General features: G+C 33.4%; 4 protein-coding genes and 1 pseudogene across 4 annotated transcripts; 4 read left to right on the top strand and 1 right to left on the bottom strand.

The window, feature by feature from the left end:
* Nucleotides 1-8,718: 8,718 nt before the first annotated feature.
* LOC114731163 (uncharacterized) lies at nucleotides 8,719-9,072 on the top strand. The gene has a single exon (XM_028918287.1). The coding sequence runs from the start codon at nucleotides 8,719-8,721 to the stop codon at nucleotides 9,070-9,072; it is 354 nt and encodes a 117-aa protein (XP_028774120.1).
* A 207-nt stretch (nucleotides 9,073-9,279) lies between these two features.
* LOC114731164 (uncharacterized) lies at nucleotides 9,280-10,164 on the top strand. Its single transcript, XM_028918288.1, has 2 exons — nucleotides 9,280-9,841; nucleotides 10,046-10,164. Exons 1-2 carry the CDS (start codon nucleotides 9,280-9,282, stop codon nucleotides 10,162-10,164), a joined length of 681 nt encoding a protein of 226 aa, XP_028774121.1.
* Nucleotides 10,165-13,341: 3,177 nt separating this feature from the next.
* On the top strand, nucleotides 13,342-15,970 carry LOC114731165 (suppressor protein SRP40-like; annotated as a pseudogene).
* A 2,748-nt stretch (nucleotides 15,971-18,718) lies between these two features.
* LOC114731155 (30S ribosomal protein S16-2, chloroplastic/mitochondrial-like) lies at nucleotides 18,719-20,607 on the top strand. The gene is made up of 3 exons (XM_028918281.1): nucleotides 18,719-18,913; nucleotides 19,709-19,754; nucleotides 19,995-20,607. The coding sequence occupies exons 1-3, from the start codon at nucleotides 18,781-18,783 to the stop codon at nucleotides 20,215-20,217; spliced, it is 402 nt and encodes a 133-aa protein (XP_028774114.1). The 5' UTR covers nucleotides 18,719-18,780; the 3' UTR covers nucleotides 20,218-20,607.
* Nucleotides 20,608-23,041: 2,434 nt separating this feature from the next.
* On the bottom strand, nucleotides 23,042-23,548 carry LOC114731166 (uncharacterized). Its single transcript, XM_028918289.1, has one exon. It carries the CDS (start codon nucleotides 23,546-23,548, stop codon nucleotides 23,042-23,044), a length of 507 nt encoding a protein of 168 aa, XP_028774122.1.
* Between the last annotated feature and the right edge of the window lie 4,085 nt (nucleotides 23,549-27,633).

Consider the following 27,633-nt stretch of genomic DNA (forward strand, 5'->3'; position numbering starts at 1 on the left):
ATTATCTATTAATATATTGCAGTGTTATTACTCACAAGTAGTACATCTATATAACTAAAATAATAAATGAATGAATGAAAATTGTGAAAAAGAAGAAAAAACAAAGAGAAGACCCATAGTCTCTGATCTCTCCCTCTCTTTCCTCCACTTCTCTTTCTCCACCAACTCTCTCATCGAATATATAGAACAGATATATACACATAACTCATACCAATTGAGTAAATTATGTTCTGATCCTTGAAAGATAGTATATCATTTCTCAATTGAATCACCGAATGCTTTGAACCCAGCACTGTAGAATAAAATTGTAGTAAATATTGAGACCATCAAGGATTCACTTGATGAATCCAGCATTGATTGCCCAAAGCATGATGACACTTTTTGTTGTTGTTATGAATCCACATCGATCTCCTTAATATCTTAATTATTTTCTTATACTAAGCACATAATAACAAAAGCAAATCATTATGATAGAAATAAGTGGGGACGCAAGGGATCAAAAGAAAAATGAAAAAAGCTGCAGGTTTTTAGGAGCACCTTAAAAAAGTTTCCAGCACTTAAATTTGAATATTATAATACACTACTATATGTTAAAAGGGCCGGGTAAGGCGGGGCAGCCATGGAAAAGTCCAAAAAATAACCAAGCTAATTCAATTAACTCCAAAAATTTAAGTAACCTATATGACTGTTCGTTATTGTAATTATTCTTTATTATTATATTGTTGATGAAATAATTGGTACACACATGTACATATAGAGTTATAATTGAATAATGAATATATATAATTTGCTACGCCATATATAAAGCTTCATATTAAATAAGTTCAAACGAGAGCTTTTTGTGAACATACTTTTACGCAACAAGAACACACTTTATATTCCATCAGGTATCATCATTGTGCATAATATATGATGGATCTTCATGATAAGGACATTGTAAATATGGGAGAAAAAAAAGGAAAATAAAATAAAATAAAATGCTTCTTTCTTTTTCATAGACACTAAAACAATTATTAAACAATGTATTCTTCCCAATGCAGACCTTGGAATTTCAGAATACGTATGTCATGTAGGGAAAAGATGAGTGATCTCTCAGGACAAGTCCATTAAGGAAGAGCCAATTGAGGGTTCATGCGACGATTTTGGTACGAGTCTGGGTAATTAGTTGTTAAGTTCTCTTTGTAATGTAAATATGATTACTAAGGTAAACATTTTATGATGTTCGAATTTATTTACAGCTGTTCTACCTCATACTATGATACATCACTATCAAATTTCATTGCTACAAAGTGGGACAAACTACCTTTATCAATGAAAAAGACACATAAACAAACTATTCTCATCTGTCATGTCTCATCAGGATAAGAGAATAAAAATACACAAAGCAAAGACTTTTATAATCAACTGATTCTTCAAGCTTTCATTCATTTCAAACCTTCCCTATATCGCTTGTCTCCATGTAGTATGTCGTTCATGAAGAGAACCTCCAAACCCAAGCCAATCAATATTTTTTTCACAACATGAGAATAATGAGGAGGATAATATTGTCTCACCAATGCATATTCAGTTCACTAATGATAACTATTGTCTTCAGACCTATACACATGGTAAAGCTACCATACCAGGTAATTTACTTTTTATAACTTTTACTAGGTTCTGTCACACCTTACTACCAGATCCATGTAGGATTTAATTAAAATCATTTTAGACCACATTGGATGGTCTTGGGCTCAAAAACTCTTGAAAAACGCTAATTTTCGGATTTTTACTGTTCATCAGGTAAAAATCCAGTTTTTTGGCCTAACTTCAAAAATTCATAACTTGTTCCACAAAAATCCAATTGGGGTGGTTCAAAATTCTATTTAAAGATATTTAAGTCCTATTTCAAGGAAAAATACTCTCATGATCTAATTCCTTATGAAAAAGCGTCAGGTTTTTGTGAAAGGTAACCCTGTCCATTTGTCAAAAATCCTTATTCCAGATTCTGAACCTCAACTTTGAAAAATCATTAAAAATTGTATACTTGGCCATTTTTAAAGTTTTGCCTATCAATTTGAAGCTCAAGACGTCATCTATAACCATGCTAAATTTCGTACAGAGATTCATTCGGTAACTAAATAAAACGTGACTCTAAACTAACATCCTGCTTAAGGATTACAGCACCAACCATAGATAATTATACATGACCAAATGTCCACGAATTTGTATGGTGTATCACTATAATTTAGCCTCCAATCTGCAGCTTGCTCTTGAGAGTTACAGGCCCTAAAATTTTACATTATATTTGGGGGGATGAGATTTTTGAAAATCCCGGTAGCAAGATCAATCAACCAAAACATTAACATGCATCAATTACAAGCATTCCAACCTTTTGCTATTAATAGGAAACTACTTTACCTCATACATGTAGCACTCTAACATGCAATAGCCAAGGCACATAAAGCAAGGAGTATAGCTACACAATCATCATCATCATCATCATCATTTAGTTCAACCACATAATAGCACATGAAATTGCATAGCAATCAATGCAACATTCAACATTAAGGCTAATTAAATCTTACTACCTTAATCCAATGCTCTTTGATTTTCTTGTTCTTCTTTCTTGCTTCCACAAATGTCAAACCCTAACATGGCAATCCACAAAAATGGCAGCAAGAATCATCAACCATTCCTCATGAAAAATTAACAACATAAATCAAGTAACCTCTAATCCCTTAAAGCTTCCATCTTTGTTCTTGAATTTTTAGAGTTATTTTCCATAAACCCTAAAAATTCCCTCGTGACCTTTTCCTACATAGTTTTTTCATGTAGATTCTAAATATCTACTTGGATTTAACAAAATAAATCTCCTTCTTTCAGTTTCAGCTTGACCGAACCCTTAGGATTTAAAACTCAAAAATTGCAACTTTGCTTCTATGGCTTCCAACACTTGTTCTTTAGGTTTACCCTAAACCATTTTTCATTTTGAACACAGTGAAAGCCTCAAAACTTTGAAAAACTCATCCTAGGGTTCAGATCTTGGTTTGGCCGAAAATAACACTCAAGGAAGTAACCATGAAAAATGCTTCAAAACCGACTATAATCACTTGCAAACACTAGGATCTAGCTTGTGTTGTTGTGTCTTAGCAAGATTGAACCATAAAACTTCCTCTTCTACTATATATACATTTTGTCCAGCATCAAAAGAGAAGAAAAAGCTATGATTTTTAACCATACAACTCAAGCAAACAAGGTGGAGAACATCTTAGAACCGAAAACTTACCTTGGATCTCACTTGTATGCTTAAAGTTGATGCCTTCTCCTTGGTTTTCCTTTGAAGCTCTTCCTTTTTCCTCTCTAACCCTCCTTGCACGAAATATAGATCAGATTTAGGGGAGGAAATGAGCTCATTCAATGCACAAAATATCCCACCAACCATCATTAATGAAGAGACAAGTGTCAAGTGCTATTCCTTCTTAATTTTCCCTCTTAATTAACTTAATGACAATCGAAATTAATTTCAAAAGTCAAGATCCTCTCCAATGGTGGCTTGACACTTGGAAAGCTCTAATTACCACCCATTAAAGGCTTGATAAGTGGCAACTTGTAGGCCAAGTAAAGTGTAAGACTCCGATTAACACTTTATCGGTGCACTTTTACTCTGGATTTAATTTCTTTTCTATAATTACAATGCTCTAACCTCTGTAATTATTTTCTCTCAGATCCCTACATTATTCATCTCATTTTTATCTTCTCAAATTTCCCTCTTTGTCTCAAATTTAATTTCCCAATAATTAAATAAAAAGGAAAATTATTTTCCTTCTCTTTAGTTGTTTTTCCACTTTTCTAAAGGATTGGAAAAAATCCTGGATACTTGAGGGCCTTCTTTTAATTTCATAATCTCTTATAATTCCTTAGAATATCATAGGAATTTTCTTGGGGTTTTATCCTCCTTAAAATATTTATTTGGAATTTTCCAAATAAAGGACTTTAAATTAGCTTAAATTGCCCTTAATTTCCTTTGTAATTTATCTAAGGGCAAATTGGTCATAAAACTAATTTTGTAATCCCATATAATTCTCAAGGAATATTGTCCTTATTTTTTCTTAATTTTCTGAGACTTGAAAATATTTTTCCATAATTATTCTTAACCAATTTTTCCTTAATTAATCAAACTTTTCATAATTGGCTTGGAAAATTATAATAATTATTTTCCACCAAAATTCTTCTATTTCTCCTTATCGCTTTTGACCCTTAAATATTTAGAAATATCTTTATTTCTAGTTGCCATATTATTGGATGTGTCAGGTTCTACCTATTGGAACACGTTTTACAGCATCGATGTTGTTTGGGATATAATCTGCAGATAAGACTTTGGACCTTCATACACAGCCATCTGATATATTCTCTCCACAAAGCTCCTGCACTAACCGTTCCTCTATAAATGGTCCACATGTTCTTTAAGATATCACAAATGTCACGAGTAGCTTCGCCAAACGGTTTGACATTAATACGACGAAAGGTTTGAACATTAGTACTTGTATTTTAATTGTTGTTTGATCTATATTTAGTTAGTTATTAGGAACCATTATAGACCCATTTTATTTTGTGATATTTTTAATCTTTGCCTGAAAGGAGAGAAAAGATTTCAAGTGCCACAAATCATGTTTGTTCTTTATTAAAAAAACCAGTATTGACAAGAAAAAGTCCCAGATTAAGAGGCCTTGATGATCATTTTAGGAACACAGTTCCAGTGAGGACGAGAAAGAGAAGAACTCTGTTTCAAGGTTTGATCGTTCAATTTAAATATACATATGTATATGTACTTAGACTTAGAATTTCAAATGGATGTTCAAATTGCTTTTTACTTACTCCAATAACAATTAAATACCCATTTAGATTCTCAGAGTGATAAAAAAATAGCCACGGGTCATCTAAGTTCCACACATGTCACAAATAATAATATCGGTTTTCCTCAACATTTGCTTCACCACGGTTACAATGATTCAGGTATTTAATGTCGATGATCCTGGAGGTTCGCTTATTCATTTCATTAATTTATTAATTTTGTTAATTGTTTAGTTGTTTAAATTGTTTAATTTATACTTCCTTAAAACCATTAGTGATAAACTGACTCCATGTATTGTTGTGTCATTTGCCATAGTATCTCATCAAGAAATACACCATAGAGACACAGAGTTCCGTTTAGATCCAAATGATAGTGATACATCAACAGAATATAATGATGCAGCAGATGAAATCCTGGGTAATTATGTCAAATGACATCATTATTAAAGTTAAATATAATTAATTCCTATTGTATTTCCATAACTAAGTTTGTCCTGCACTTAATAACAATTGAACTGACAGTTGATGAGGAACAGAGTCCAGAATCTGGGAACAAAGGGCTAAATGGATCTCATCATACTGAATATAATAAAGGTATTTCCATTCTTATTGAGTATTAGTATCAACTAAAATTGATTGGTATTAATGTTTTGTTGACTACTACCAGTCCTTTGTGATTACTTAGTTACTTGGTGATTATTATTCATTATATACATTTCATTTTGCATGAACATAGTGTCCTACATTGACGAAGGTGACAGAACATATGTATGCAAATTTTGCGAAGGAAAACTTTGGTATAATGAAAGAGTAAAAAAAAACAACAAGAAGAGGACTGTTAATACATTTTCATTGTGTTGCATGAAAGGCAAGATTGTTTTGCCTGAGTTACCCTTACCCCCTCTATTGCTTCAAAGTCTATTCTTTGACAAAGATTCAAGAGACTCAAAAAATTTCATTGCAAATATCCACCAGTACAACAACATGTTTTCTTTTACCTCATTAGGAGGCAAGATTGATCATGCCAAAAATAGTAGTGGAGGGCCATACTCTTTCACATTATCCGGTCAAAATTATCATAACATTGGAAGCTTACTACCTCTAGAAGGTTCCAAGCCTGTATATTCCCAATTGTACATAGTTGACACTGCAAATGAAGTCTCCAACAGGATTTCTGCTGTCAGGTATTACTAAGCTAATTATATTTGCTTGAATATTTATATATTATATATTTGTGTATTTGCTTACAATTACCAATTTAGCTTAATTATTTAGCATGTGAAGCTGCATAATATATTTCCTATTGTTACCGCAAACATAAGAAGCAATCGACAATTGACCCAAATATTGTTAGCTAAATTAAAGCAATGTTAGATGAAGCTAATCCATTTGTCTAGCAATATCGATTTGCGAGATCAATGCTAAATAACCAAGACAGCATACCACTAAAATTGTGCTTGCTTAGTACAAGGAATAATGATGGTCAGGTTTACAATGTCCCAACTGCTTCTGAAGTTGCTGTATTAATTGTTGGTGATATAGACTTCAATTTCAATGTTAGAGACATAATACTTGAAGAGCAATCTGGAAAGTCTCAATGCATTAATAAATTGCATGCATCATACTTGCCTCTTCAATATCCGAGATTATTCCCATTTGGAGAAGATGGGTATAGAGATGATATCTAACATAGAGAGGAGTCACTTAGTGTGACAAAGACAAGGAAAAGATTAAGCATTCGAGAGTTCTTTTGTTATAGATTGATGAGTAGAGACAAAGAGGTGTCACTAATTTTACAGTCTTAAAGATTACTCCAACAATTCATAGTTGATGGGTACACAATGATTGAATGACAAAGATTACTCTAGGTTAGAACTCATCAAAAAGAACTTAGGGCAAATTTATATCAAGGATTATCAGATGCAATCTTAAATGGTGAGAGGAATTCATCATTCATTGGAAAGCGTATTATTTTACCATCCTCTTTTATTGGTGGTGCAAGATATATGGTAAATAATTATCAAAATGCTATGGCATTATGTAGATGGGCTGGTTATCCAGATATTTTTCTCACCTTCACATGCAACCCTGCTTGGCCTGAGGTTACTCGTCTTGCTGAAGAAGAGGAGGTCCATCATTCAGATCGTCTTGATATATTGGCAAGGGTTTTCAAGATGAAATTAGCATCGCTCATGAAAATTATAAAGGAAAAAAAATATTTGGTCCCGTCATTGTAGTTTAGGTGCCACCCATCTTTTATAATTATTAACTTCTAATTATCTATTGACCTGTATACATGTTTACGCTTTTTATGGTTGTTTGATATATTAATTATTAACGATTAATGACTAACTATTACTTCTATTAATCTCACCAGACGTTTACACGATCGAATTTCAAAAGAGGGGACTCCCACATGCTCATATCCTGCTCTTCCTAGATCGTCATAGCAAAATCAAGGATGCAGAGACTATTGATAGGTTTATATCAGCAGAAATTCCAAACAGAGATTCTAAACCCAGGCTCTATGAGTTAGTTAAGAAATATATGTCTCATGGACTTTGTGGGAATGCCAACCCAAAATCACCTTGCATGAAAGATAAGAAATGCACTAAGTATTTCTCGAAGAAATTTTGTGATCATACAAAAATTGATGATGATGGTTTCCCAACTTACAGAAGAAGGGATGATGGGAGGTCAATCGAAGTGAAAGGTATTCATTTGGACAATCGTTATGTTGTGCCTTACAATCCAATATTGCTTAGCTTGTTTGAAGCTCATATCAACGTTGAGAAATGCAATCAATCAACATCAATTAAATACTTATTTAAGTATATCAGCAAGGGAAATGATAGAGTAGTTGCTGCATTATTTGATAGGAATGATAAAAACAGTGAAGTGTTTGATGAGATTCAACAATACTATAACTGTAGATACATTTTAGCATGTGAAGTTGCATGGTGAATATTTGGGTTTGACATCCATCATAGGTTCCCTTCTGTTGAAAGATTAAGCTACCACCTTCCAAATCAACAATTCACTATATATTCAAGTGCCGATGATGTTGCTAAATTGTTAGAAAAACCAAGGGTTTGTGAGTCCCAATTTCTTTCCTGGATGAAGAAGAATAAGGATGACAAATTTGCAGAAACTTTAACTTACATTGAATTTCCCAATCATTATGTTTATCTATGTGATAAACGTTAATGGAAACAAAGGGAAATGGGATTTTCAGTTGGAAGGATTACACATGCTTCACCATCTTCAGGGGAATTATACTACCTACGTATTTTGTTGACTAAAGTACGAGGTCCTCACACATTTGATGACATCAAAACAATAGATGGAGTAGTACACAAAACATTTAAAGATGCATGTCATGCACGTGGACTTCTTGATGATGACTACGAGTACATTTCTACTATTAAAGAGGTTGCTATATGGGCAACAGGAACTTAATTGAGGAACCTATTTGTTTCAATGTTATTATGCTGTTCATTGCATCGTCTGGATTTTGTCTGGCAGGAAACATCTACACTCCTTTCTGAAGATTTACTATGGCTTCCACGGAATGACCTTACTCTATCAAGTTAGTTGCTAAAGAATTAATTATATTACTATTACAATACATTTTGTCATATTTCAAATTTGTGTGGTTCAAATTTGACAAACAATTATGTCTTTGACAGGTTTCACATATCTTCATCCCATAAGGAAGATGCTGCTTTAAGGGATATTGATTGTCTCCTACGTCAAAATGGGAAGACTTTGCATGATTTTCCCTCCCTGCCACTTCCATCTGAAATCCCTCAAGTTGACGTATGCAATCACCTTATCTTGCAAGAGATGAATTATGATTGAATAAGTATGCGACAACAAGTTAACAACATGGTCAATGAGCTTACTGATGAGCAGTATCATATATTCCAAACAATTATTTCAGCCGTCCAATCAAATGAAGGAGGGTTCTTTTTCGTTTATGGCTATGGGGGCACTGGGAAGACATTTTTATGGAGTGTTTTAACATCATACTTGAGAGGAAAAGGAGATATAGTTATTGCAGTTGCATTGAGCGGGGTAGCGGCAACACTACTACCTTTTGGTAGGATAGCACACTCAAGGTTTGCAATACCACTACAAATTACTGAGACATCTTTTTGTGCTGTTAGTCAAAATTCTGCATTAGCCAATCTTCTAAAATGCACAAAATTAATCATATGGGATGAAGCACCAATGGTTTAGAGATTATGTATTGAAGCTTTTGATAGGACACTTAGGGATATCATGCATTGCGATAAGGTATTTGGTGGTAAATGTATTATCATGGGCGGTGATTTTTGCCAAATACTTTCAGTAATACCAAAAGGTTCTAGGTCAAATATTGTTGATGCATGCATAAGCTCTTCGCATCTATGGCGGCATTGCAAAATTTTAAAGCTAACAAAGAACATGCGTTTACAAAGAAATTGTGATGTGAACGATAAGGAGAGATTAGAATGGTTTTCAAATTGGTTATTGTCTATTGGTGATGGCAAGATAGGTGAACCACATGACGGTGTTGCTAACATTGGTATTCCTGCAAATTTTCTTCTTCCATCATCTCCAAATCTAATCAATGCAATGTTTCAATCAACATATGGTGATTTATTTGAAAATATTTCATCGTCCCAATACTTCAATGATAGAGCTATATTGGCATCACACATTGAAACTGTTAATCAGATCAATGAGCACATGTGTGCCATGTTGCCAGGCGAGTTACATGACTTCTTCAGTTGTGATTCAGTTTGCAAATCAAATGAAGATTGTGATGGCATGGACAACTTATACCCAACAGAATTCTTGAATACAATCAATTGCTCAGGTATGCCACCTCACAAATTACAGTTAAAAATTGGAGCACCTATAATGTTGTTGAGGAACATTGACCAAGTTGCAGGTTTGTGTAATGGGACACGTCTTCGTATTACCCATCCTGGTAAAAGTGTCATTGAAGCTATCACTTTGAAAGGTTCATTGCCTAACCAAAAAGTCTTGATACATAGGATGGATATGAACCCATCTGATACTCATTGGCCTTTTTGCATGAAACAATGACAATTTCCTGTTACACTTTCTTTTGCAATGACAATCAACAAAAGTCAAGGGCAATCATTGAAGCATGTTGGTTTGTATCTATCAAAGCCTGTTTTCTGCCATGGGCAACTATATGTAGCATTATCTGGAGTCACAAGCATTGATGGATTGAAGGTTGTTGTTGACGATTCTAAATGTGGTGCTTCAAATTCAACCATAAATGTAGTTTATCAAGAAGTGTTTAGGAACATTGACTGACTTTGCCTACAACGATTGTAATGCATGTGCAATTATCCATGCACATGGTTTTGATGATTGAATTGAAGTTGTATGGAATGGAATGAACATGTTTTATTCGCTTAAAAAAATCTTTTTTTGAAAGTTATTAGATTAAGTTACGCACCCGTGCATCACACGGGGATGGCCAATCTAGTTAAGATGTAAAAGCAGAAAGCACAGTGAAATGAAATTCAGGTGCTTTGCAGCCACGAAATATTGGTCAAATGAAATTCAGATGTTTTGCAGCCATGAAATATTTGCTAGAATTATATAACATAGAAAGCTAGAAGTTCCACCAATCTGGAGCTTCTAATTGTATTTCAGGGTTACCTGTCATAGATGCAGGAGCATCAAAATCTTCCTTGTTTTGGGATGCATAGCATTGATACTGGAATTCAAAATTTTCATTATCATCTGGTTCCTTCAGAAGCATCACAAGAACAAGATAGCATGAGAAAATGCTTATTTACCCGCGGATCCTGATGATGAATAACAGCTTGGCTTCTGGGTTGACGTAAAATCTGCCCTTAAGCTTTCCTTCACACTTCAATCTAATCAACTCCTTTTGCTGAACATAAATTGTAATTAAGCCAATATGTAAGCAGTTAGAAATGAACCCAAAAAAAAAACCCATGTTAAGCTCTGTAACATACTTCTTATAAATTTTAACTTTACATGCCTGCTCGTCATATTCCTTGGCATACCGTTTAGCCATGTTAAAAATTAGTTTTCGTGTTTCAGATCTCTGTCTTGGTAGCTTCAAGCTCTTTCTTTTTTGCCAGAGCCCATTCCTCGTTTCTCTTCTGCTTTTTCAATATAGACTCAGGAACAACTGCTCCAACTTTAACATCCTCTCCACCCATGCTTTAGATTAAGAGGATAGAAAATTAAATGCAATGAACTAAGCAACAATCAGCTCACAGGACCATCAAAGTCAATGAAAAATTCATAGGTATCGAGTTTTCCATTTATTACAAAAGGGAATGTGAAACAACAAACACAAATGCCAGACATTACATTACAACAATTAAAATCACCAGCTAAACACAAAAACCATACAAAGCCACATCACACTATTCCATTGGTTAGAAGGGGCTTTTATAGCTAAAAATTGTAGGGGGAAAAAGAAAATAAATTCGTTTTCAAGACAGCATAGCCAATTACAGAATTCACATCAACTTGTTCGTGTTGTCAAAATAAGATGCCCAACGAAGAATTGATAAATTAAAAGGAGAAGAAGCGTAATGAGATTCACAGAGAGATGGTTTCACCGAGTAGAATGGCGGCAGAATGAAATGGTTTTTGTCCCTGCAAAGTCAAAGCTTAAGGAAAATCTTAAATATTCACATCAAGGCTTTCGACTAGTTGGGCCGGGTGGAGTCATCTTTATGATTTTGTAATTATAAATTATAATTATAATATTTTGTAATTTGTCATTTTATTGCTAGGTCCAGAGGAAAATCGGTCATCAGCGTCAGCGATCAAAGCCCTAAACCCTCCCCTGCCAAAATTCGAAGACTGTTCGAATGCCAGCAAATTTAACTGATAACAAAGTAAAGTCTTCTATTTTTGTGTTTATGCCTCGCCAACTTTTGCTAGGGAGCCAAACGATGAAGCATAGAAGTGATACTTGCGACCGGTCCGATGGAAATATTTCGTTGAATTCAGAGCAGAAAGTTCTTCTTCACCAATCTATAGCTCATTATTTGGAGCTCCATGGGTTCTCGAAGACCCTGAAAAAATTTCGTTCCGAAGCTCAAATCGAGGTGGGTTTTGCTACTCTCGCTGTAAATGTGGGAATGGGCTGAGTTGAACTGATGCTTGATGAATTTTAAATTTTTGATCATATAACAGACCTAAGAAAAAGGTGGTATTATGCTGTTCCATTAAATCACAAAAAAAAAAGAACCTAATATAGAGAAGTCCTTGAAGAATTGAAAATCACTGTTCTAGTAGCGGGTAGCACATACTGCTACAGAGCATAACTTAGGGGCCACCCTCTACGACTTTATAGTATAGTATTTGGTCTAACATGCTTAAATATATCTAAAACAGAATGCAAATTTGAAAGAGGATTTTGCATAACATGTGTTCGGTAGTTTTATTGGTTGGCCATTTTGTTGGTCCCTTGGCATTGGTCTAATTTTGAGTAATCCAGACACTACTTTGGATCAAACAATTTTGCAGGTCATGGATGATGGCAGTGATTTTCTTTCTCATTATTCCATTCTAAGCTTCCTTTCAATGTGCTGCGGAATGGCCCTCAAAATATGCTTACTTTCATATCATACGGTTCAGCTTTAAAATCTTCTAGTCCAGCAATTGAGTAGAAGGCGCAACATATTCACATTTATAATATGCTGGTTCTTATAGTTCATAATATTACCAATATGAACATTCGTTTTAAAGCTAAAGCAAAAGGGAATGATCTTCGCTATGCCCAATGGGTTCGTTTTAAATTTCTGAAGTAAACATATGGCATTATGAAGAAAAGCATCTAATTTTGATAACGAATGATATTTTATGTATGGCATAGAGGAATGTTGTAGGTTGTCCCTTTTAGGTTAGTAATCTAGGATTTCTGTGCGTAGTTCCCTTCTATTTATGTTTCACTTCTTAGCATTCAGTGTCTAAAAAGCTTGGTTCTTACTTGTTGCTTCTGTTGTCTAATGTTATTGTTCCTGCTTGGCGCAAAAAGATAATCGTGATGGATCATTAATTGATCTAGAAGAGATGTGCCTCAAATATTTAAAAATTAGGTAAGAGAAGGAAACTCTGCATTGTGTTATTTGGTAATTATGAAGTTCGTGATAACTTCAAAATTGATTCTTGAAACTTGAAATGGGAGTATAGTACGAATTATAGTTACTTGTCTCGTTGTACTTTATTCAAAAGGAATAACAAAAGGAGTCTTGTTTAACCTAGTAACTGTGAACTTATTGTTTATCCCCTGATTTGGCTTTCATCCTCTGGTTTAAGGAGCTTCTATATCTGCAGAATTGAACATACATGATCGGTGATAGATGGAGAAGCCATATGTGACTTTTAGACTACTTAATCAGTTTTTCCCAAGTCATTTGTCAAAACTTGGAAGATACAATCAGCCTGAAAGTTCTATTTATTCTCATTGAGGATTTGCCTCTAGCTTCTAGGGACATGTCAGTTCTAGAAAGTGCCAATTTCACTTTCCCAATTGTTGCTGCATCATTTGGCCTCTTTAACTCTGTGTTATTGATTTCAAAGTTTTCTTTGTGATTTAATTATCTGTTAATTATCCTTTGATTTTTGTTTCCCACTTTTTCTTTTCTCCTTTTGGTAGTGAGGATGTCAAGGCAAATAACAGTAATAAGAAGGAGCAAGGTATGCTTAAAATCCATGTATATATCTGCTTCTATATTTTCATGGTCAATTTCTTCCTTTCTTATTGTTTGCCATGCAATCATCACTCTTTTACTTCCTAGACATATAAATTAGATCGTTATATTGGCACTTCTACTTGCTAGTTGCAGGCAAGCACTCCAAGAAAGATGAACAGGATAATTTGACAGTTGATATGGAGAACAAAAGTAAGAAAAAGAAAACTGAGCAGAGTGACAGTGACGCTGGTGTTCATCAATCTGGAACCTATGAAGATCTTAGTGGTACAGAGAACTCTAAGGCATTGACAAATGGCTTAGGCCCTGAATCGAAAGTAACTTCTGAAGACAAGGTAAAGTAAACTAAATTCTGATTTTTGCGGTAAAGGAGCTGAACAAATTAGCAGTGGGAACTGGGAATGAAGGTGCTTGCTAAGAAGACATTTTGTGAATATTGTTGCAGGATAATGAGAAAAGGTGCAAAGAAAAGAAGAAGAAGAAGAAAAGAAAGTCAGCTTCTGAATTTCTTTCTAATGCAATTAATGAATCTGCAGATGCTGAAACTATGATTGATGAGACAAAGAAGCGATCAGTGGATAAAAAGAAAAAGAAAGACAAATCAAGCGGTGATGGCAATGATAGCCAATTTGAATCTGAATTTATGGTGACAGAAGTCAAATTACGGGACACTGCATCTTCAGATGCCAAAACTGTCAATGGTGAGATGGAGAAGCAATCCAAGGATAAAAAGAAAAGGAGAAACAAATCAAGCAGTGATGGGAATGCAGAAGGGCTTCAGATTGGAGATCACATTGAAAATGATTCTATGAAGCGTAGTGCCAATACATCAAATGAAGATGTAACAGACAAGAAGAAGAAAGATTCTAAAAAACGAAGAAGATAGACATCTGAAGAAAATGATGTATTGCCTGCAGGTGGAAAGGCAGATGTGGAACCCAAACACAGAAAGATAGAAAATTTAAATGAATCTAAGAGAGGCCAACAATCAACAAAGATGAATGAAAACCTGAACAATGATTTAATTTCTGATGGGAAGTTAAATGGGGACCTTGGGAATACTGGAGAGAAATCTTCCGTCCAGAGGGCTCAGAAGAAACAACATAAGGGATCAGTTGAGGTATTATGATTACGCTCTTGATGTTTACAGAACTGATACATGAAGCACACATGAAGATTAGTAATACATCCTACTTTTAACGTAGAATTACATTGATTTTTGGGTTAATATAATTTTTGGTCCTTTAAGTTTGTTCTCATTTTGGTTTTGGTCCCTCAAGTTTCAAACCATGGGTTTTGGTTCCTCAAAGGGCAAACCAAAATGGTCTATATTTTTATTGAATTATAGGGATCAATGTTTTAAATGAAAAGAAATTTAAGAGATCAAAACTAAAATGAGAGATAGTTTGAGGGATCAAAGTTTATATTAACCCTTGATTTTTTGTCACTGTTCTCAACTAATGGGGTTAGCTTGTTTTCAACTGATCACTTCCCTAGGAAAATTCTCCTTATAAGGGATGAAATTTCCTAGTTTGAAAAAATTGGCTTGGTGTAGCTGAGGCTTGGTTCTCATCTTAACACTACAGTTCCAATCCTAGAATGGATTTTTGGCCTACCGGAAAAAAAATTTTTTTGGTTTCTCTTCAATTGAAAGTGTTTAATATCATAAATCCCTATTTGTTTGTATTGAGGTTTTCAAATCTTTTCTTCCTTCATTATAAGATGTTTCATTTGTCAATTTATTTTTCATATGTGTGATTCCAGTAACACTGCTGGAGCTAAAGATTTATCATAAACCCCACTACTTGTTTGCATATGTTCTCTGCTCTCTTCCCTTACTAGAATATAATTTTATTTCCTTGTCCTGATGGAAGATCTTTTATGTCTCTGCTTTTCATTTCAATAGAATTTTTAATTCCAATAACACTGCTGAAGGTAGATGTTTATTATAATTGGTTCTGATACCTTTAATTTCAGCCAAAACCGGTGAAGGCATTTCAACGAGTAAAAGCAGATGGAGTAGTATTTGCTGATGAGAGACTTCAGGATAACTCTTACTGGGCAAAGGTATAATAACCTGATGCCCTTTCCACTGTCTGCTATGTATTTTAATACAATTATGTGATGATGTATGTCTTCAGGATGGTGCTGAGAGCGATTATGGCGCAAAAGCGGAGGAAATTCTTGGCCAAGTTAGAGGAAGGTAAGTGTGGCGCATGTAAGATACTTATGAACTGATTTGAATAACAATTACTTTTTCTTCAGTCTGAAATTCCTTTATACCTGCTACTGACTCGCACAGGGACTTTCGTCATGAGAAGACCAATAAAAAACGTGGGACGTACAGAGGGGGCCAGATTGATCTCCAACCCCACTCAATAAAGTTCAATGATTCTGATGATGATGAATGACTGGACATACAAACAACTTGGGAAGGAAATTTTGTTTCATTATTTCTCTTGGATGCCTTTCACATTGCCTTCTCCTGATCGTGTGGTCGTGAAACAATTCAATTCAGCAAGGAGAGCAATACTATTTCATCTTATTTATTTGGTAACACTGTAAAGTGGCACATCAATAGCATCTTGAGCTGTACAAAAATATCTTCAACGCAAACCTCTCTTGTTTTCATCTAATAGAGGCTTCTGTTACATATTCATTATGTAGATTGGAGGATTAGGGGAACTTTGTTTGTGTGAAATCAAATAAATGGGATGCTTGGTAACAAAAAGTACATGAACACATGGAAATTAATATTCTTAGCATTTTCTCAGTTTGGGCTTGGTTATCTATGAAGCCAGTATGATTAAGCCCAAGCAACATCCAACTTTTAACTATTCTAGTGCTTTTATTACACACACCCCCGCCCGCGTAATCATTTTGTCATGGCAAGGAAAACAAAGTATTTTGCTTGTCTTGAATTTTTCAAAAGAAAAAAAGGAGGAAAAAAAGGCGTTAATTTTGCTACTGTTCAGCGGATCCTCCCAAGATTCCAATGAAAAGGAGATATGATATGATAGTATAAAATGAAAGCCACTTTGTGCTGCTGCCCGGTAAGTCAAAAAGCAGCTTATTGCTGACATTATACTCATCGTCTTCCTGAAAATGAACTTGAAGTTGATTGCTTTGTTGTTGGATGGAAATATTTTGTAATACACATTAAATGTTGAAACGGGTCAAATGGCAATTGGATGAGTAGGAACGACAATCTTGCTACAAAAAAGAGGAGATTAAATTTGTATGAACGAGGGCCAAGAGAAAAAGGAAAATTACGAGATCTGAGTCATTTGATGACTCGTACATCTTGTCTCTACTTTTTGCTCATTAAGGTCAAACTTAAGAGGAGTAAGATAGCTTTGTTTGTTTGGGAGTTGTTACTTTTTCTTGTAGGGGAATTATTAACATTTTGATTCTCTAAAACAATGATCCTTTTGAAATTGATAACTATAATTATAGTACGCTGATCGGCGGATATCTGTATGCAAGTAGAAAAAAATTTGTTGAGATTGTTGTTTGCAACCGTATATTATGAGCATTATAATTTTTATTATTTTTAACAGCTAATTAGTGTGATTTTAATATATTCATATAGATTTTGACATAAGTTGTGTTTATTACAGATAAATATTGTGATTTTACATTAATTTAATACATATAATGATATTTCTTACTGATTCAATACTATGACTCATAAAATAGGAGCTTACATTTACATTATATTTGTTGAATATTGACATTTTCCCAATTAGAAGGACATGCACTAGTGTCTTGGGATGATAAGTAGAGCTAAACCTGCAATCTATATGTACAAGAAAATTTACAAAAAAAAATGATATTTTAATTTTGGGAAAATTACAATGAAATCTCAAAAAAGAAAAATAATTACAAAATAAATATCAAAGGTTGTCATTGCTTATTTGAAATTTGTCATTACAAGCTGTTTAGATTGTTACTGGGACTTGTCAGTAATTATTTTCTTCTTTGAAACTTGATTGTAATTCTCCCTTTGATTTTTGGCATGGGTTTTAGTTTTCCAATTCATATCGGTTAGAATATATATTTAGTCTTTTAACTTCGTAGAAAGTTTTAATTTGGCTCCATAATTTTAAAAAGTATATTTTTAGTCGTTAACCCTCAAATTATTAACAAAAAATGACACTATTCAGATCTTAAATGTTGATAAACATTATCAAATGCTGACATATTAAGTTTAATTTTTAGAACAATCATGACCATTACAAAAAAATCATTTAAGCCTAATAATTTTAGGGTTGAAGAACCAAATATATGCTTTTTGAAATGAAGGAACTAAATTAAAACTTTAAATAAAGTTAAAAGACTAAAGATTTAGAATGTATTTGAAATCACAATGAAGGGCCCTAAACTAATTTCTTCACCGTTAAAAGCTGAAAAAAGTAACTTTTCGTTTAAAATGTATGTTTGGAATCGCCGCGAAGGTAAATGGACTTATACTGGAAATGAACTTTTTTCCAAAAGCTCCTGCTTTCAGCTTCTCCACTGTTGTTGGCCAAAAAAAGCTTCTCCACTGCACATTTCAATAGGTGGGGCCATGAGCGAGGGAGGAGAGAGAATGCATGATGTGAGTTCTTCTTGTTTTTTTAATCCAACCAATTGGTTTTTAATATTAAAAAATTATTTTTGAATAATAAAATCATTTTTAAAAAATAAATTTATTATTCTTTAAAAAATAACTATTTTAATTTTAATTTTTCTCTGACAATTATCACATTATAAACATATAATATAAATATATACCATTCAATAAAGTTCATGTCCTTTTCAGTCATTTTACATCTAAACTCTTTTTTTTATTAATCATTCAAACAAATTTCAACTTCTTAAACTAACTTTTTTATAAAAGCCAGTCCAAACATAAGTCACATTACAATACCTGACTTTTACCTAATCTGATTTTTGTAAAAGTCATATTGAAAAAAAGTAACTTCTCTCACTACTAAGTCAAACACACCCTTAGTCTATTCATATTTATCATTGCATTGTTTGATTGTCGTTTTGATAGCCGCCAATAAACGACACAAAAGCTTAGTAAACGCAAAGGTAAGACCAAAAAACCCTATCGGCTCTATCAATAGTGAAGTGATCGCCGAGAGAGAGGCGGGATCCTTATCGCCGACCCTGTGTGTGAGAGTTTGTTTGTTAACTATTGCACAATTCGAAGAAGTAAAACAGAGCACGAAAAATGGTGGTAAGGATTCGACTATCGAGGTTTGGGTGCAAGAACAAGCCATTCTATCGGGTAATGGCTGCCGATAGTAGATCCCCAAGAGATGGCGAGCACCTCGAAGTTCTAGGTTATTACAATCCCTTACCAGGTTCTCACTTCTCTCTTATTCCCCTTTTTGTTTGGAATTTCCATTTTGGTTTTTGTGTGAGGGAGGTTTCGTTTTTAGCTTGAGTGATTGGATTTCGGTAACTGCAGAGTGCTTGTTCTGTTTGAATTCTGAGAAAGTGTGAGAAAGGAAGAGAAAGTCGTCACTGTGAGGGGAATTTGAGACTCAATGCAACTAGATTCCCAAATGTGAAACCTAACTGCTCGTAGTAGATGGGCTTAGGACGGTGTTAAAATTAGTTTGTTGGAAATAAAACTAAGTTATTTGTATCTTTCAAGTGGTAAGAAATGAATAAGTATCTATCATATCCACTAGTATAGGTTATGATATATTGATAGGTGCACGCAATGACACTGGATCAATCAGATGTTTGCACTTCACTTTCCTTATGTATAGTAGGGTTAACCTTCACTTTCAAGTGGGAATGAGAACCTGAGTTATGAATGCCAATAGAATTTTGTCAAAAAATGAAATTGTAATGGCAAGAGTTAGCGTACTCAAACCCAGGCAATACCTTTCTTGGTGGTGACAATGTCTGTTCCTTCCTCCTGTTTTGAATTTAGTACACTCTAGCCCTTGAGAATTGCTGCAAGTGTCTAGTTATACTCCTCCGGTCCTGTCCTAAATATAAGACCCATTTTGTAGTGTAATTACAAATACATTACAAAATAGGTCTTATATTTAGGTCCGGAGGAGTATTATTTATCAATGAGAAAGTTCATAGATGGTTCTAATGATACCATTTAATTCTTTTCAACTTACATTGCCTCTTTACAGGGCAAGATAATGCAAAAAGAATGGGTCTAAACTTCGAAAGAGTAAAGTAAGTATTTGTATTTAATTTCCAATACACATCATTGTTGATTTAAGTGATTGCTATAGCATGTTGGTTTTATTTAGTTGATTGGCTATTAGCCCAATCTTCATCTATATGATTGGCCAAAAATACTTCATCTAAGTGAATTCTTTGGAACATACATGTTTTTTTTTCCTTGGCCAACTTGGGAACATAAATATCGGTTGTCATTCTTACGGCATTAACTTCTCTTTGCTTCTTTGTCAGGTATTGGCTTTCTGTTGGAGCCCAACCTTCAGATCCTGTCCAGTGTCTACTATTCCGAGCGGGGTTATTGCCACCGCCACCAATGGTGGCAATGGGGCGTAAAGGTGGACCACGTGATACACGCCTTGTCGATGCTCTTACTGGGCATGTCCTGAGTCAAGAGAAGACAGTTAAAGATGACAGCAATAAAGATGATGGTGAAGATGACACCCCCACTCCATAAAACCTTTACTAAGTTGTTTTTAAGGGTGTCTTTTTTTCTAATTCTGTTGACCCCTCTATTCTAGGTATATCACCAGAATGTGTATTTTCAATCGGCTTACCAATTAACTGAAGAAAATAATTGCTATTTGTTTGTTGAAAGTACCTGTTGGGAAAGGGTTGTGAATCTGTAATGTTTCATCTAAAGCCAGAGAAAGAGTCAGATGGCATTTTCACCTTCTCAAATGTAAGATGAATTTTGATTGGTTTGTGGAAGTGAATTGATGGTTAATCTTGGTGATGAAATCATGAAAGGCCTGATATTTTGGTATTTTGGAACTTTTGCTTGGGCAAAAAGGAAAATAGCTGATTAGTAATCCTTATATTTTGAATATCGTCTTATTAGTTTTCATATTTCTGTACTGCATTTTGATTGTGGCCTGAGGATGCATTTGGAGGATAATCTTTAGTGTAAATGTGAATGCAATTCTAAACACAAAAGTAGTTAACCAAAGGATTGTTCATGAGATATTTTGGCTACTTAATTTTTGATATACTCCTCTGGTCCCTAATATAGGGTCTGATTGTTGAGTTGATTTTAATCCTAAATATAAGACTTATTTCTCATATTTATTAATTTTTTCTAAATTACCCCTATGGATACTCTCTCAATCATAATCAAGTACAAGAAAGAGAGAGAATATTAAGAAAGATGATTATGGTGTTTTAGGAAAAATATGTCATATTTTTTTATAATTAATTAACTTACTTAACTCCCTTATAACAACAACAAAGCCTTATCCCATTAGGTGGGAGCGGCTACATGGATTGCATGACACTATAGAGTCCTATCCAAAGCCAAATCTTTGGATAGATTGTTAATTGAAAGATCTCTCTTAATGACTTCATTAAGCGTTGTCTTCGGTCTTTCTCTACTCCTTTTTAGAGGACTCCATACTGTTTGTTCAACTCTTCTTATCGGTGCGTCTCAAGGCCTTCTTTGCACGTGACGAAACCATCTCAATCGGTTTTCTACCATTTTCCCATCAATAGTAGCCACTCCAACTTTTCCTCTTATATGTGCATTACAGATTTTGTCTTTTCTTGTATGACGACACATCCATCTCAACATTCTCATCTCAGCAACTGCTACTTTATGTTCATGTTATCCCTTTAAAGCCCAACACTTATAGCCATATAGCATTGCCGGTTTTATAGCAGTGCTATAAAACTTTCCTTTGACCTTATTTGGTACTTTTCAATCATAGATAACTCCTGTCGCTTTTCTCCATTTAAACCACCAAGCTTAAATTTTATGATTAACATCTCCATCATTTTCTCTGTCTTTTTGTATAATTGATCCCAAATATTTAAACCTTTCTACTTGTTGAATGACCTGGTCTTCCAATCTAACCTCCGACTCTGTACTCACTTGTCTCTTATTAAAAGTGCAGTGCATATATTTCGTCTTGCTTTTACTCAAACGGAAACCCTTCGATTCCAAGGCTCTTCTCCACGTCTTAAGTTTAGCGATAATCTCTTCTTTTGACTCAGCCAATAGAACTATATCATCAGCAAAAAGTATACACTTTGGGATTTCTTATTTGATATGCTCAATTAGAACATCAAGGACTAGGTTAAACAGATAAGGGCTTAGAGATGATCCCTAATGTAGGCCAATCCTTGTAGGAAAGTCCTTTGTCTCACCGCCTAGTGTTCTAACACTAGTTATGACCCCCTCATACATGTCTTGTATGATTTTAATATAAGCGACACGCACTCCTTTCTTCTCCAAGGCTCTCCAGAGCACTTCTCTAGGCACACGGTCGTAAGTTTTTTCCAAATCAATAAAAATCATATGCAAGTCTCTTTTATGGCTTCGATACTTTTCCATTAAGCCCCTTAGTAAATAGATTGCTTCTGTTGTCGATCTTCCTGGCATGAAACCAAACTGGTTTTCAAAAATGCAAGTCTCCAATCTCAACCTATGTTCCATCACCTTCTCCCATAATTTCATGGTATAACTCATCAGTTTAATCCCTCTGTAACTAGCACAATTATAAATATCCCTTTTATTTTTGTAAATGGGTACTAAAGTACTTTTCCTCCAATCATCAGGTATTTTTTTGGAGCGCAAAATCTCACTGAATAACTTAGTAAGCGACAGCATCCCACCTTTATCCAAACATTTTCAAATTTCAATAGGAATACCATCAAGTCCAATTGCTTTATTATTTTCCATTTTCTTAAGAGCTTCCTTCACTTCACCAACTCGAATTCTTTGATAAAAAGAAAAATTATGTTTCTCTTCTCCAATTGTCAAATATTCAAGCTCATAAGTCGGTCCTTCACTCCCATCATTAAATAGCTTATAAAAGTAGGCTTCCCAACTATCCTTAATATCACAATTAGTAACCAAAAATCTACCTCCTTCGTTCTTTATACATCTTACTTGGTCCAAATCTCTTGTTTTTCTTTCTTTATTCTTCGCGATGTTGTAGATCTTGCATTCCCCTCAAAAGCTTTAGTACGAGCTTCTCCTACTGCTCTCCTAGTCTCTTTTTTAGCTATACGGTACCTTTCCCAATTTTCAGCATTATTACACAAATGTAACGCTTTAAAACACTCTCGTTTATGCCTAATTTTCTCTTGCACGTTCTCATTCCACCACCACATGTCTTTATATTGCCAATTTTGACCTTTCGATTCACCTAAAATTGCTTTAGCAACCTTCTGGACCTTTTTAGTCATTTCTATCATATAAGATTAGCATTTCCTTGTAACTCCCAAACCCCTTCATTTAAAAACATCCTTTTGAAAATCTCTCGCTTCTCTCCCTTTAACTGTCACCATTTGACCCTTGGGATTAACACTTGTTGGCGCTTTTGTTTTATACACTGAATACGCACATTAAGGACCAGTACTTTATGTTGTGCTATGATGCCATCTCTAGGAATCATTTTACAATTTGTCCAGAGTTTTTTATCAGGATTCCTTACCAGAAAGAAATCAATATGCGATTTTTGGGTTCTACTCTTGTAAGTGATTAAATGCTCATCCCGCTTCTTAAAACAAGTGTGAACAATCTTGAGATTGTATGCGAGGGAGAAATCAATAATAGCTTGTCCTTCATTATTATGTACTCCAAAACCCAAACCACCATAAGCCCCAGCATACTGTCCCGTGTCTTTACCAACATGTCCATTAAGATCACCACCAACAAAAATCTTTTCCATGGTTGGTATACTTTGAATCAAACCCTCCATATCTATCCAAAATTTCTCCTTAAGATGGTCTTCCGCTCCTACTTTAGGTGCATAAGTACTAATCACATTGATAGTATCCCTCCCCATAATTATTCTTAAAGAAATGATTTGTCTTCTATCCTTTTGACTTCTACCACATTCTGTTTCTAGTCATTATCAATGATAATACCAACTCCATTCCTTGTGCCTACCTTTCCCATATACAAAAGTTTAAATCCATTAGTAAATTCGAAAGCCTTCTCTCCAACGTATTTAGTTTCTTGTAGGCACAAAATATTAATCTTCCTTTTGCCCATTACTTCCATCACCTCCCTTGATTTACCATATAGTGTCCCAACGTTCCAAGCGCCAAACTTGATCTTGCTTTCATGAATTAACTTCTTTAGCCGCCTCCGTCCATAAGAGTGCGGTAGCCTTTGCTCATTTAACACTACATTCGGGCGACAATGCAGTGGCTCTTGCTTACTTCTCACTGTACTCGAGCCATACAGCACGTCATTTCTTGGCAATAACCTGGCAGTAGTGCAATTTCTTCGTTGATCCGTGTCATAAAAGATTCGACAGAGTTTTACGTTGGCTGTCAATGGCCTAACACAACCCTCCTCCTTTTCCAGGGCTTGGGACTGGCTATGCAACATAGGTGGAGTTAACTTACCTAACTTCCTTAATTTAATCAAATTAGTTAAATAGGTTTTATATTAAGAATTGGAGGAGTATTTAATAGTCGTTAGATTTTAGATTTAAATGGATTAGTCAATGAAATGTCAATTAGCAAGCATTGCCAACCTTGAGGCTTGGGGGGCTTTTTTGTTTTTCTGCACATAGATATCTTTTTATTGGAGATAATCTTATTCGAGATACTGTCGGGCGCTAAATATAAGTATATCTTTCAATGAGGATGCAAATTTTGATTCGCCATGTAGTGAGGGACTTGCTTCTTCCGTGAGACTCAATCCTAATTAGTTTGGGGGGAATCAGTAAATGAGGTTTTTTTTAAAAAAATTTTTTTTGATAGAATGAAAAGTAGAATACAAAAGGAAATGGAATAGGAATTTGGCTTTAAAAAATGACACTTTATTCAGCAAGCGTAAGGTTAAAAAATGAAAATTGAATGCTTTCTTTTTTCTTTTTTCTAGAAGAATCAAAATGCAATAGAATACTAAAAACAAGATCAAGTCATGGTACATAAAAATAATGGACAAGAGTTAAGTAATATAAGATCTTTAATTTTGTCCTATGTACTAATTTAACATGAGATTAAAAAAAAGTAAGAGGGAAAGAAATATCTTGATGTAAAATGTTAGCTGAAAGCTTGTTGGCACCATATTTCGGAATGAATTGGTTTTTTTTTTTTTTTAGGATTGCATGCTTTTTTAAATGAAGTTTGATAAGATACTAGCTCAAAACGAGTAAGAATAATAAATTATCCATTAATATAAATATAAAATCTATGTAATGTTACCACCAAAATAAAAACAAAATTAGAGTCGTATTATTAATTAACAAGAGAGATAGCTAAATTATCAAGGGTATTTGTGAAAATCAAACATTAATGATTCACTAATTTTTGCGAGATTTCTTTATCTATTTTAGATTGTAAAAAATAAAGAAATCTCATAAAAATTGTAAAACATTGGGAGATTTCTTTATTAAATAAGAAATATTCTAAACTGCATATAAAAATCAGCAATATACTACTCCGTCCCTTATTATAAGATCTTTTTAACTAAATTGCACGGTTTAAGAAAACAGTTAAAATTAGTTAAAAACAATTAATACATAGCAAATGTAATTTTTTTTAAATATACCCCTATATATAAATGAGAGATGTGAGAGAGTAATAGTGAGATAAATAAAGAAAGAGAATGTATTAAATGCATTAAACTAGAAGTAAAATAGATAATAATACATTAAATATTTATACAAACTCAAAAAAGATCTTATAAAAAGAGACAACCTTATTCAAAAAATTAGATCTTATAATAAAAAACGAAGGGAGTACATTGGTTTTAGTATAGTGAGGGGGGCTTAGGCCGCTTATAGAAGAGGCTTAGGCCACTTAAAGCACAAAGTCTCGAAGTTAAGTTTGATTTTCTAAAACGCTTTTTGGAGACTTATTCACAATTGACCCTCACAGTACTTCTTCGATCCTTAATATAGAACCCAATTATTGAGTTATTTTTTGTCCTAAATATAAAATCCATTTCTCATTTTTATCAATTTTCTCTAGATTACCTCTATAAATGCTCCCTTAATTATAATCAAGTAAAAGATAGAGATGGGATATTAAGAAAGATGATTATAGTATTTTAGGAAAAATGTGTCACATTTTTTATAATTAACTAATTGATCTAGCTTTCTTAATCTAATCAAATTAGTTAAATGGGTCTTACATTAAGGATTGAAGGAGTATTTGAATCCAATCCTATCATATAGCCATATTAAATTTTAAAAAAAGGTAAAATATTCTGACTACTCTTCTAGTTTGTATTAATTACAAAGACTTCTCTTCTCTTTTTTTTTGGTCATAAGACTTCTCTTCTATTTTAAAAACATACAATTTAATGCAATTATTTAACATCATTAGGAATATTCTAAAAATATTCTAAAAATATTATTTTTGACTAAAATTTATATTAAAATAAATTTTATTTACTATTTTATCCCTCATTCTAATAAATTTCTAAATTATATTTTTATAGTTACCTCAATTTCATTCAGTTAAGATAAACATCAAGGATTCGATTAAAAATTTAACTAATTTTTTAATAAATATATATACTTGATTAAATATGTTTATAAATTTTTGTTACAAAGATGTGTTTAAAGGTTTAGAATTATAAATTTAAATAATTTATAAAATCTTTTAAATTTGTATCATTTAAACTTTATGATAAACAAAAACTATGTATTTGAAATATGTTTTTACAATTTAAAAAAATCAAAATAAATAATTTCTAAGGAACATGATAAAATATTAGAATTATAAAATGTTATGATTTAAATCAAAATTAATAAATTTTATAACATCTTAGAAATTTTAAAAACAATTATTTTTTATTTTATAAAAACAATTTTTGGAAAATATAAATGTCTAAATAATTATTAAGTTGAAAAGGGGTATTTTGGCAAAAAAAATAATTTAAAATCAAACTTAAAGGTCAATTAATGTTTTGGTGGATGAAAATAAAATCTTAAATATGAAAAGGAGGTTTATGTAATATATGTTTTAATTGTATGGAAGGTTTATATATGTTTTTAAAATAAAAAGGAGGTTTGGGTAATTGAGAAAAAATAAAAAAGTGATCGCTGTATTTTACTCTAAAGACAATTAAGATTAACTATTAATACCAACTATTAAATATGAAATTATTATAACCACCAGGCTTAAAACACAGTTGGCATTTAGCTTGTTTTCTTAAGCATTTAGTTAAGAGTTTAACCCTTGCTGGTGTGTATGGAGAGGGTCCCGTGGCCAACATTAAAGTCATTTCGTGAAGTCCACGATGTGAAGGGATCAGTCACTACTATCAGCAATAGACACCCTGTGTTCACCCAAAAAAAAAAGTAACATGATTATATTATAAAAGGTATCTATTATATATTAGTGATTTATTAAAATGTGCATATAATTTAAGCTCTAATGTTACGCTTCAGGAAACAGGATCTTAATAGGGATATCAAAGTTCCCGGCAAGAGCAATCATGGCATACGAAAATACTCTTCCAATCCTTAATATAAGACATAATTATTGAGTTAATTTTGATTCTAAATATAAGATCTATTTTCCATATTTGTCAATTTTTTCTAAATTATCCCTATGAATCTCCCTCAACCATAATCAAATAGAAAAGAAATAGAGGATGTTAAAAAAGATGATTATGGTGTTTTAGAAAAAATATGTCATATTTCTTATAATTAACTAACTTACCTAACTTCCTTAATCCAATCAAATTAGTTAAATAGGACTTATATTAAGGATCGGAAGAGTATAATAAGATTAATTCATAGAAATTTCAAGTCGTAATAACTTATTGCATAGAGATGATCGAGACATCCATATGGAAATTTGATCAACTAAACATTTCTATATGTCTCTGTCATACTCTTTTTTTTTTCTTTTTGTGAACATATCTCTGTAATATTCTTGTAAATTTCATGGTGTCACATCC

The sequence above is a fragment of the Neltuma alba genome, unplaced genomic scaffold (genome assembly GCF_004799145.2).
Source record: "Neltuma alba isolate B1F8T4 unplaced genomic scaffold, ASM479914v2 tig00012806_pilon, whole genome shotgun sequence".
Taxonomy (NCBI): Eukaryota; Viridiplantae; Streptophyta; class Magnoliopsida; order Fabales; family Fabaceae; genus Neltuma; species Neltuma alba.

What these genes read in the sequence shown, in the direction of transcription:
- LOC114731155 (XM_028918281.1), top strand. Translation starts at nt 18,781, where the DNA reads ATGGTGGTAAGGATTCGACTATCGAGGTTTGGGTGCAAGAACAAGCCA. An exon ending in TTATTACAATCCCTTACCAG is followed by an intron (nt 18,914 to 19,708) that starts GTTCTCACTTCT and finishes GCCTCTTTACAG; the next exon opens with GGCAAGATAATGCAAAAAGA. An exon ending in CTAAACTTCGAAAGAGTAAA is followed by an intron (nt 19,755 to 19,994) that starts GTAAGTATTTGT and finishes CTTCTTTGTCAG; the next exon opens with GTATTGGCTTTCTGTTGGAG.
- LOC114731163 (XM_028918287.1), top strand. Translation starts at nt 8,719, where the DNA reads ATGGTCAATGAGCTTACTGATGAGCAGTATCATATATTCCAAACAATT.
- LOC114731166 (XM_028918289.1), bottom strand. Translation starts at nt 23,548, where the DNA reads ATGGGGAGGGATACTATCAATGTGATTAGTACTTATGCACCTAAAGTA.
- LOC114731164 (XM_028918288.1), top strand. Translation starts at nt 9,280, where the DNA reads ATGCGTTTACAAAGAAATTGTGATGTGAACGATAAGGAGAGATTAGAA. An exon ending in TGAAGCTATCACTTTGAAAG is followed by an intron (nt 9,842 to 10,045) that starts GTTCATTGCCTA and finishes AACTATATGTAG; the next exon opens with CATTATCTGGAGTCACAAGC.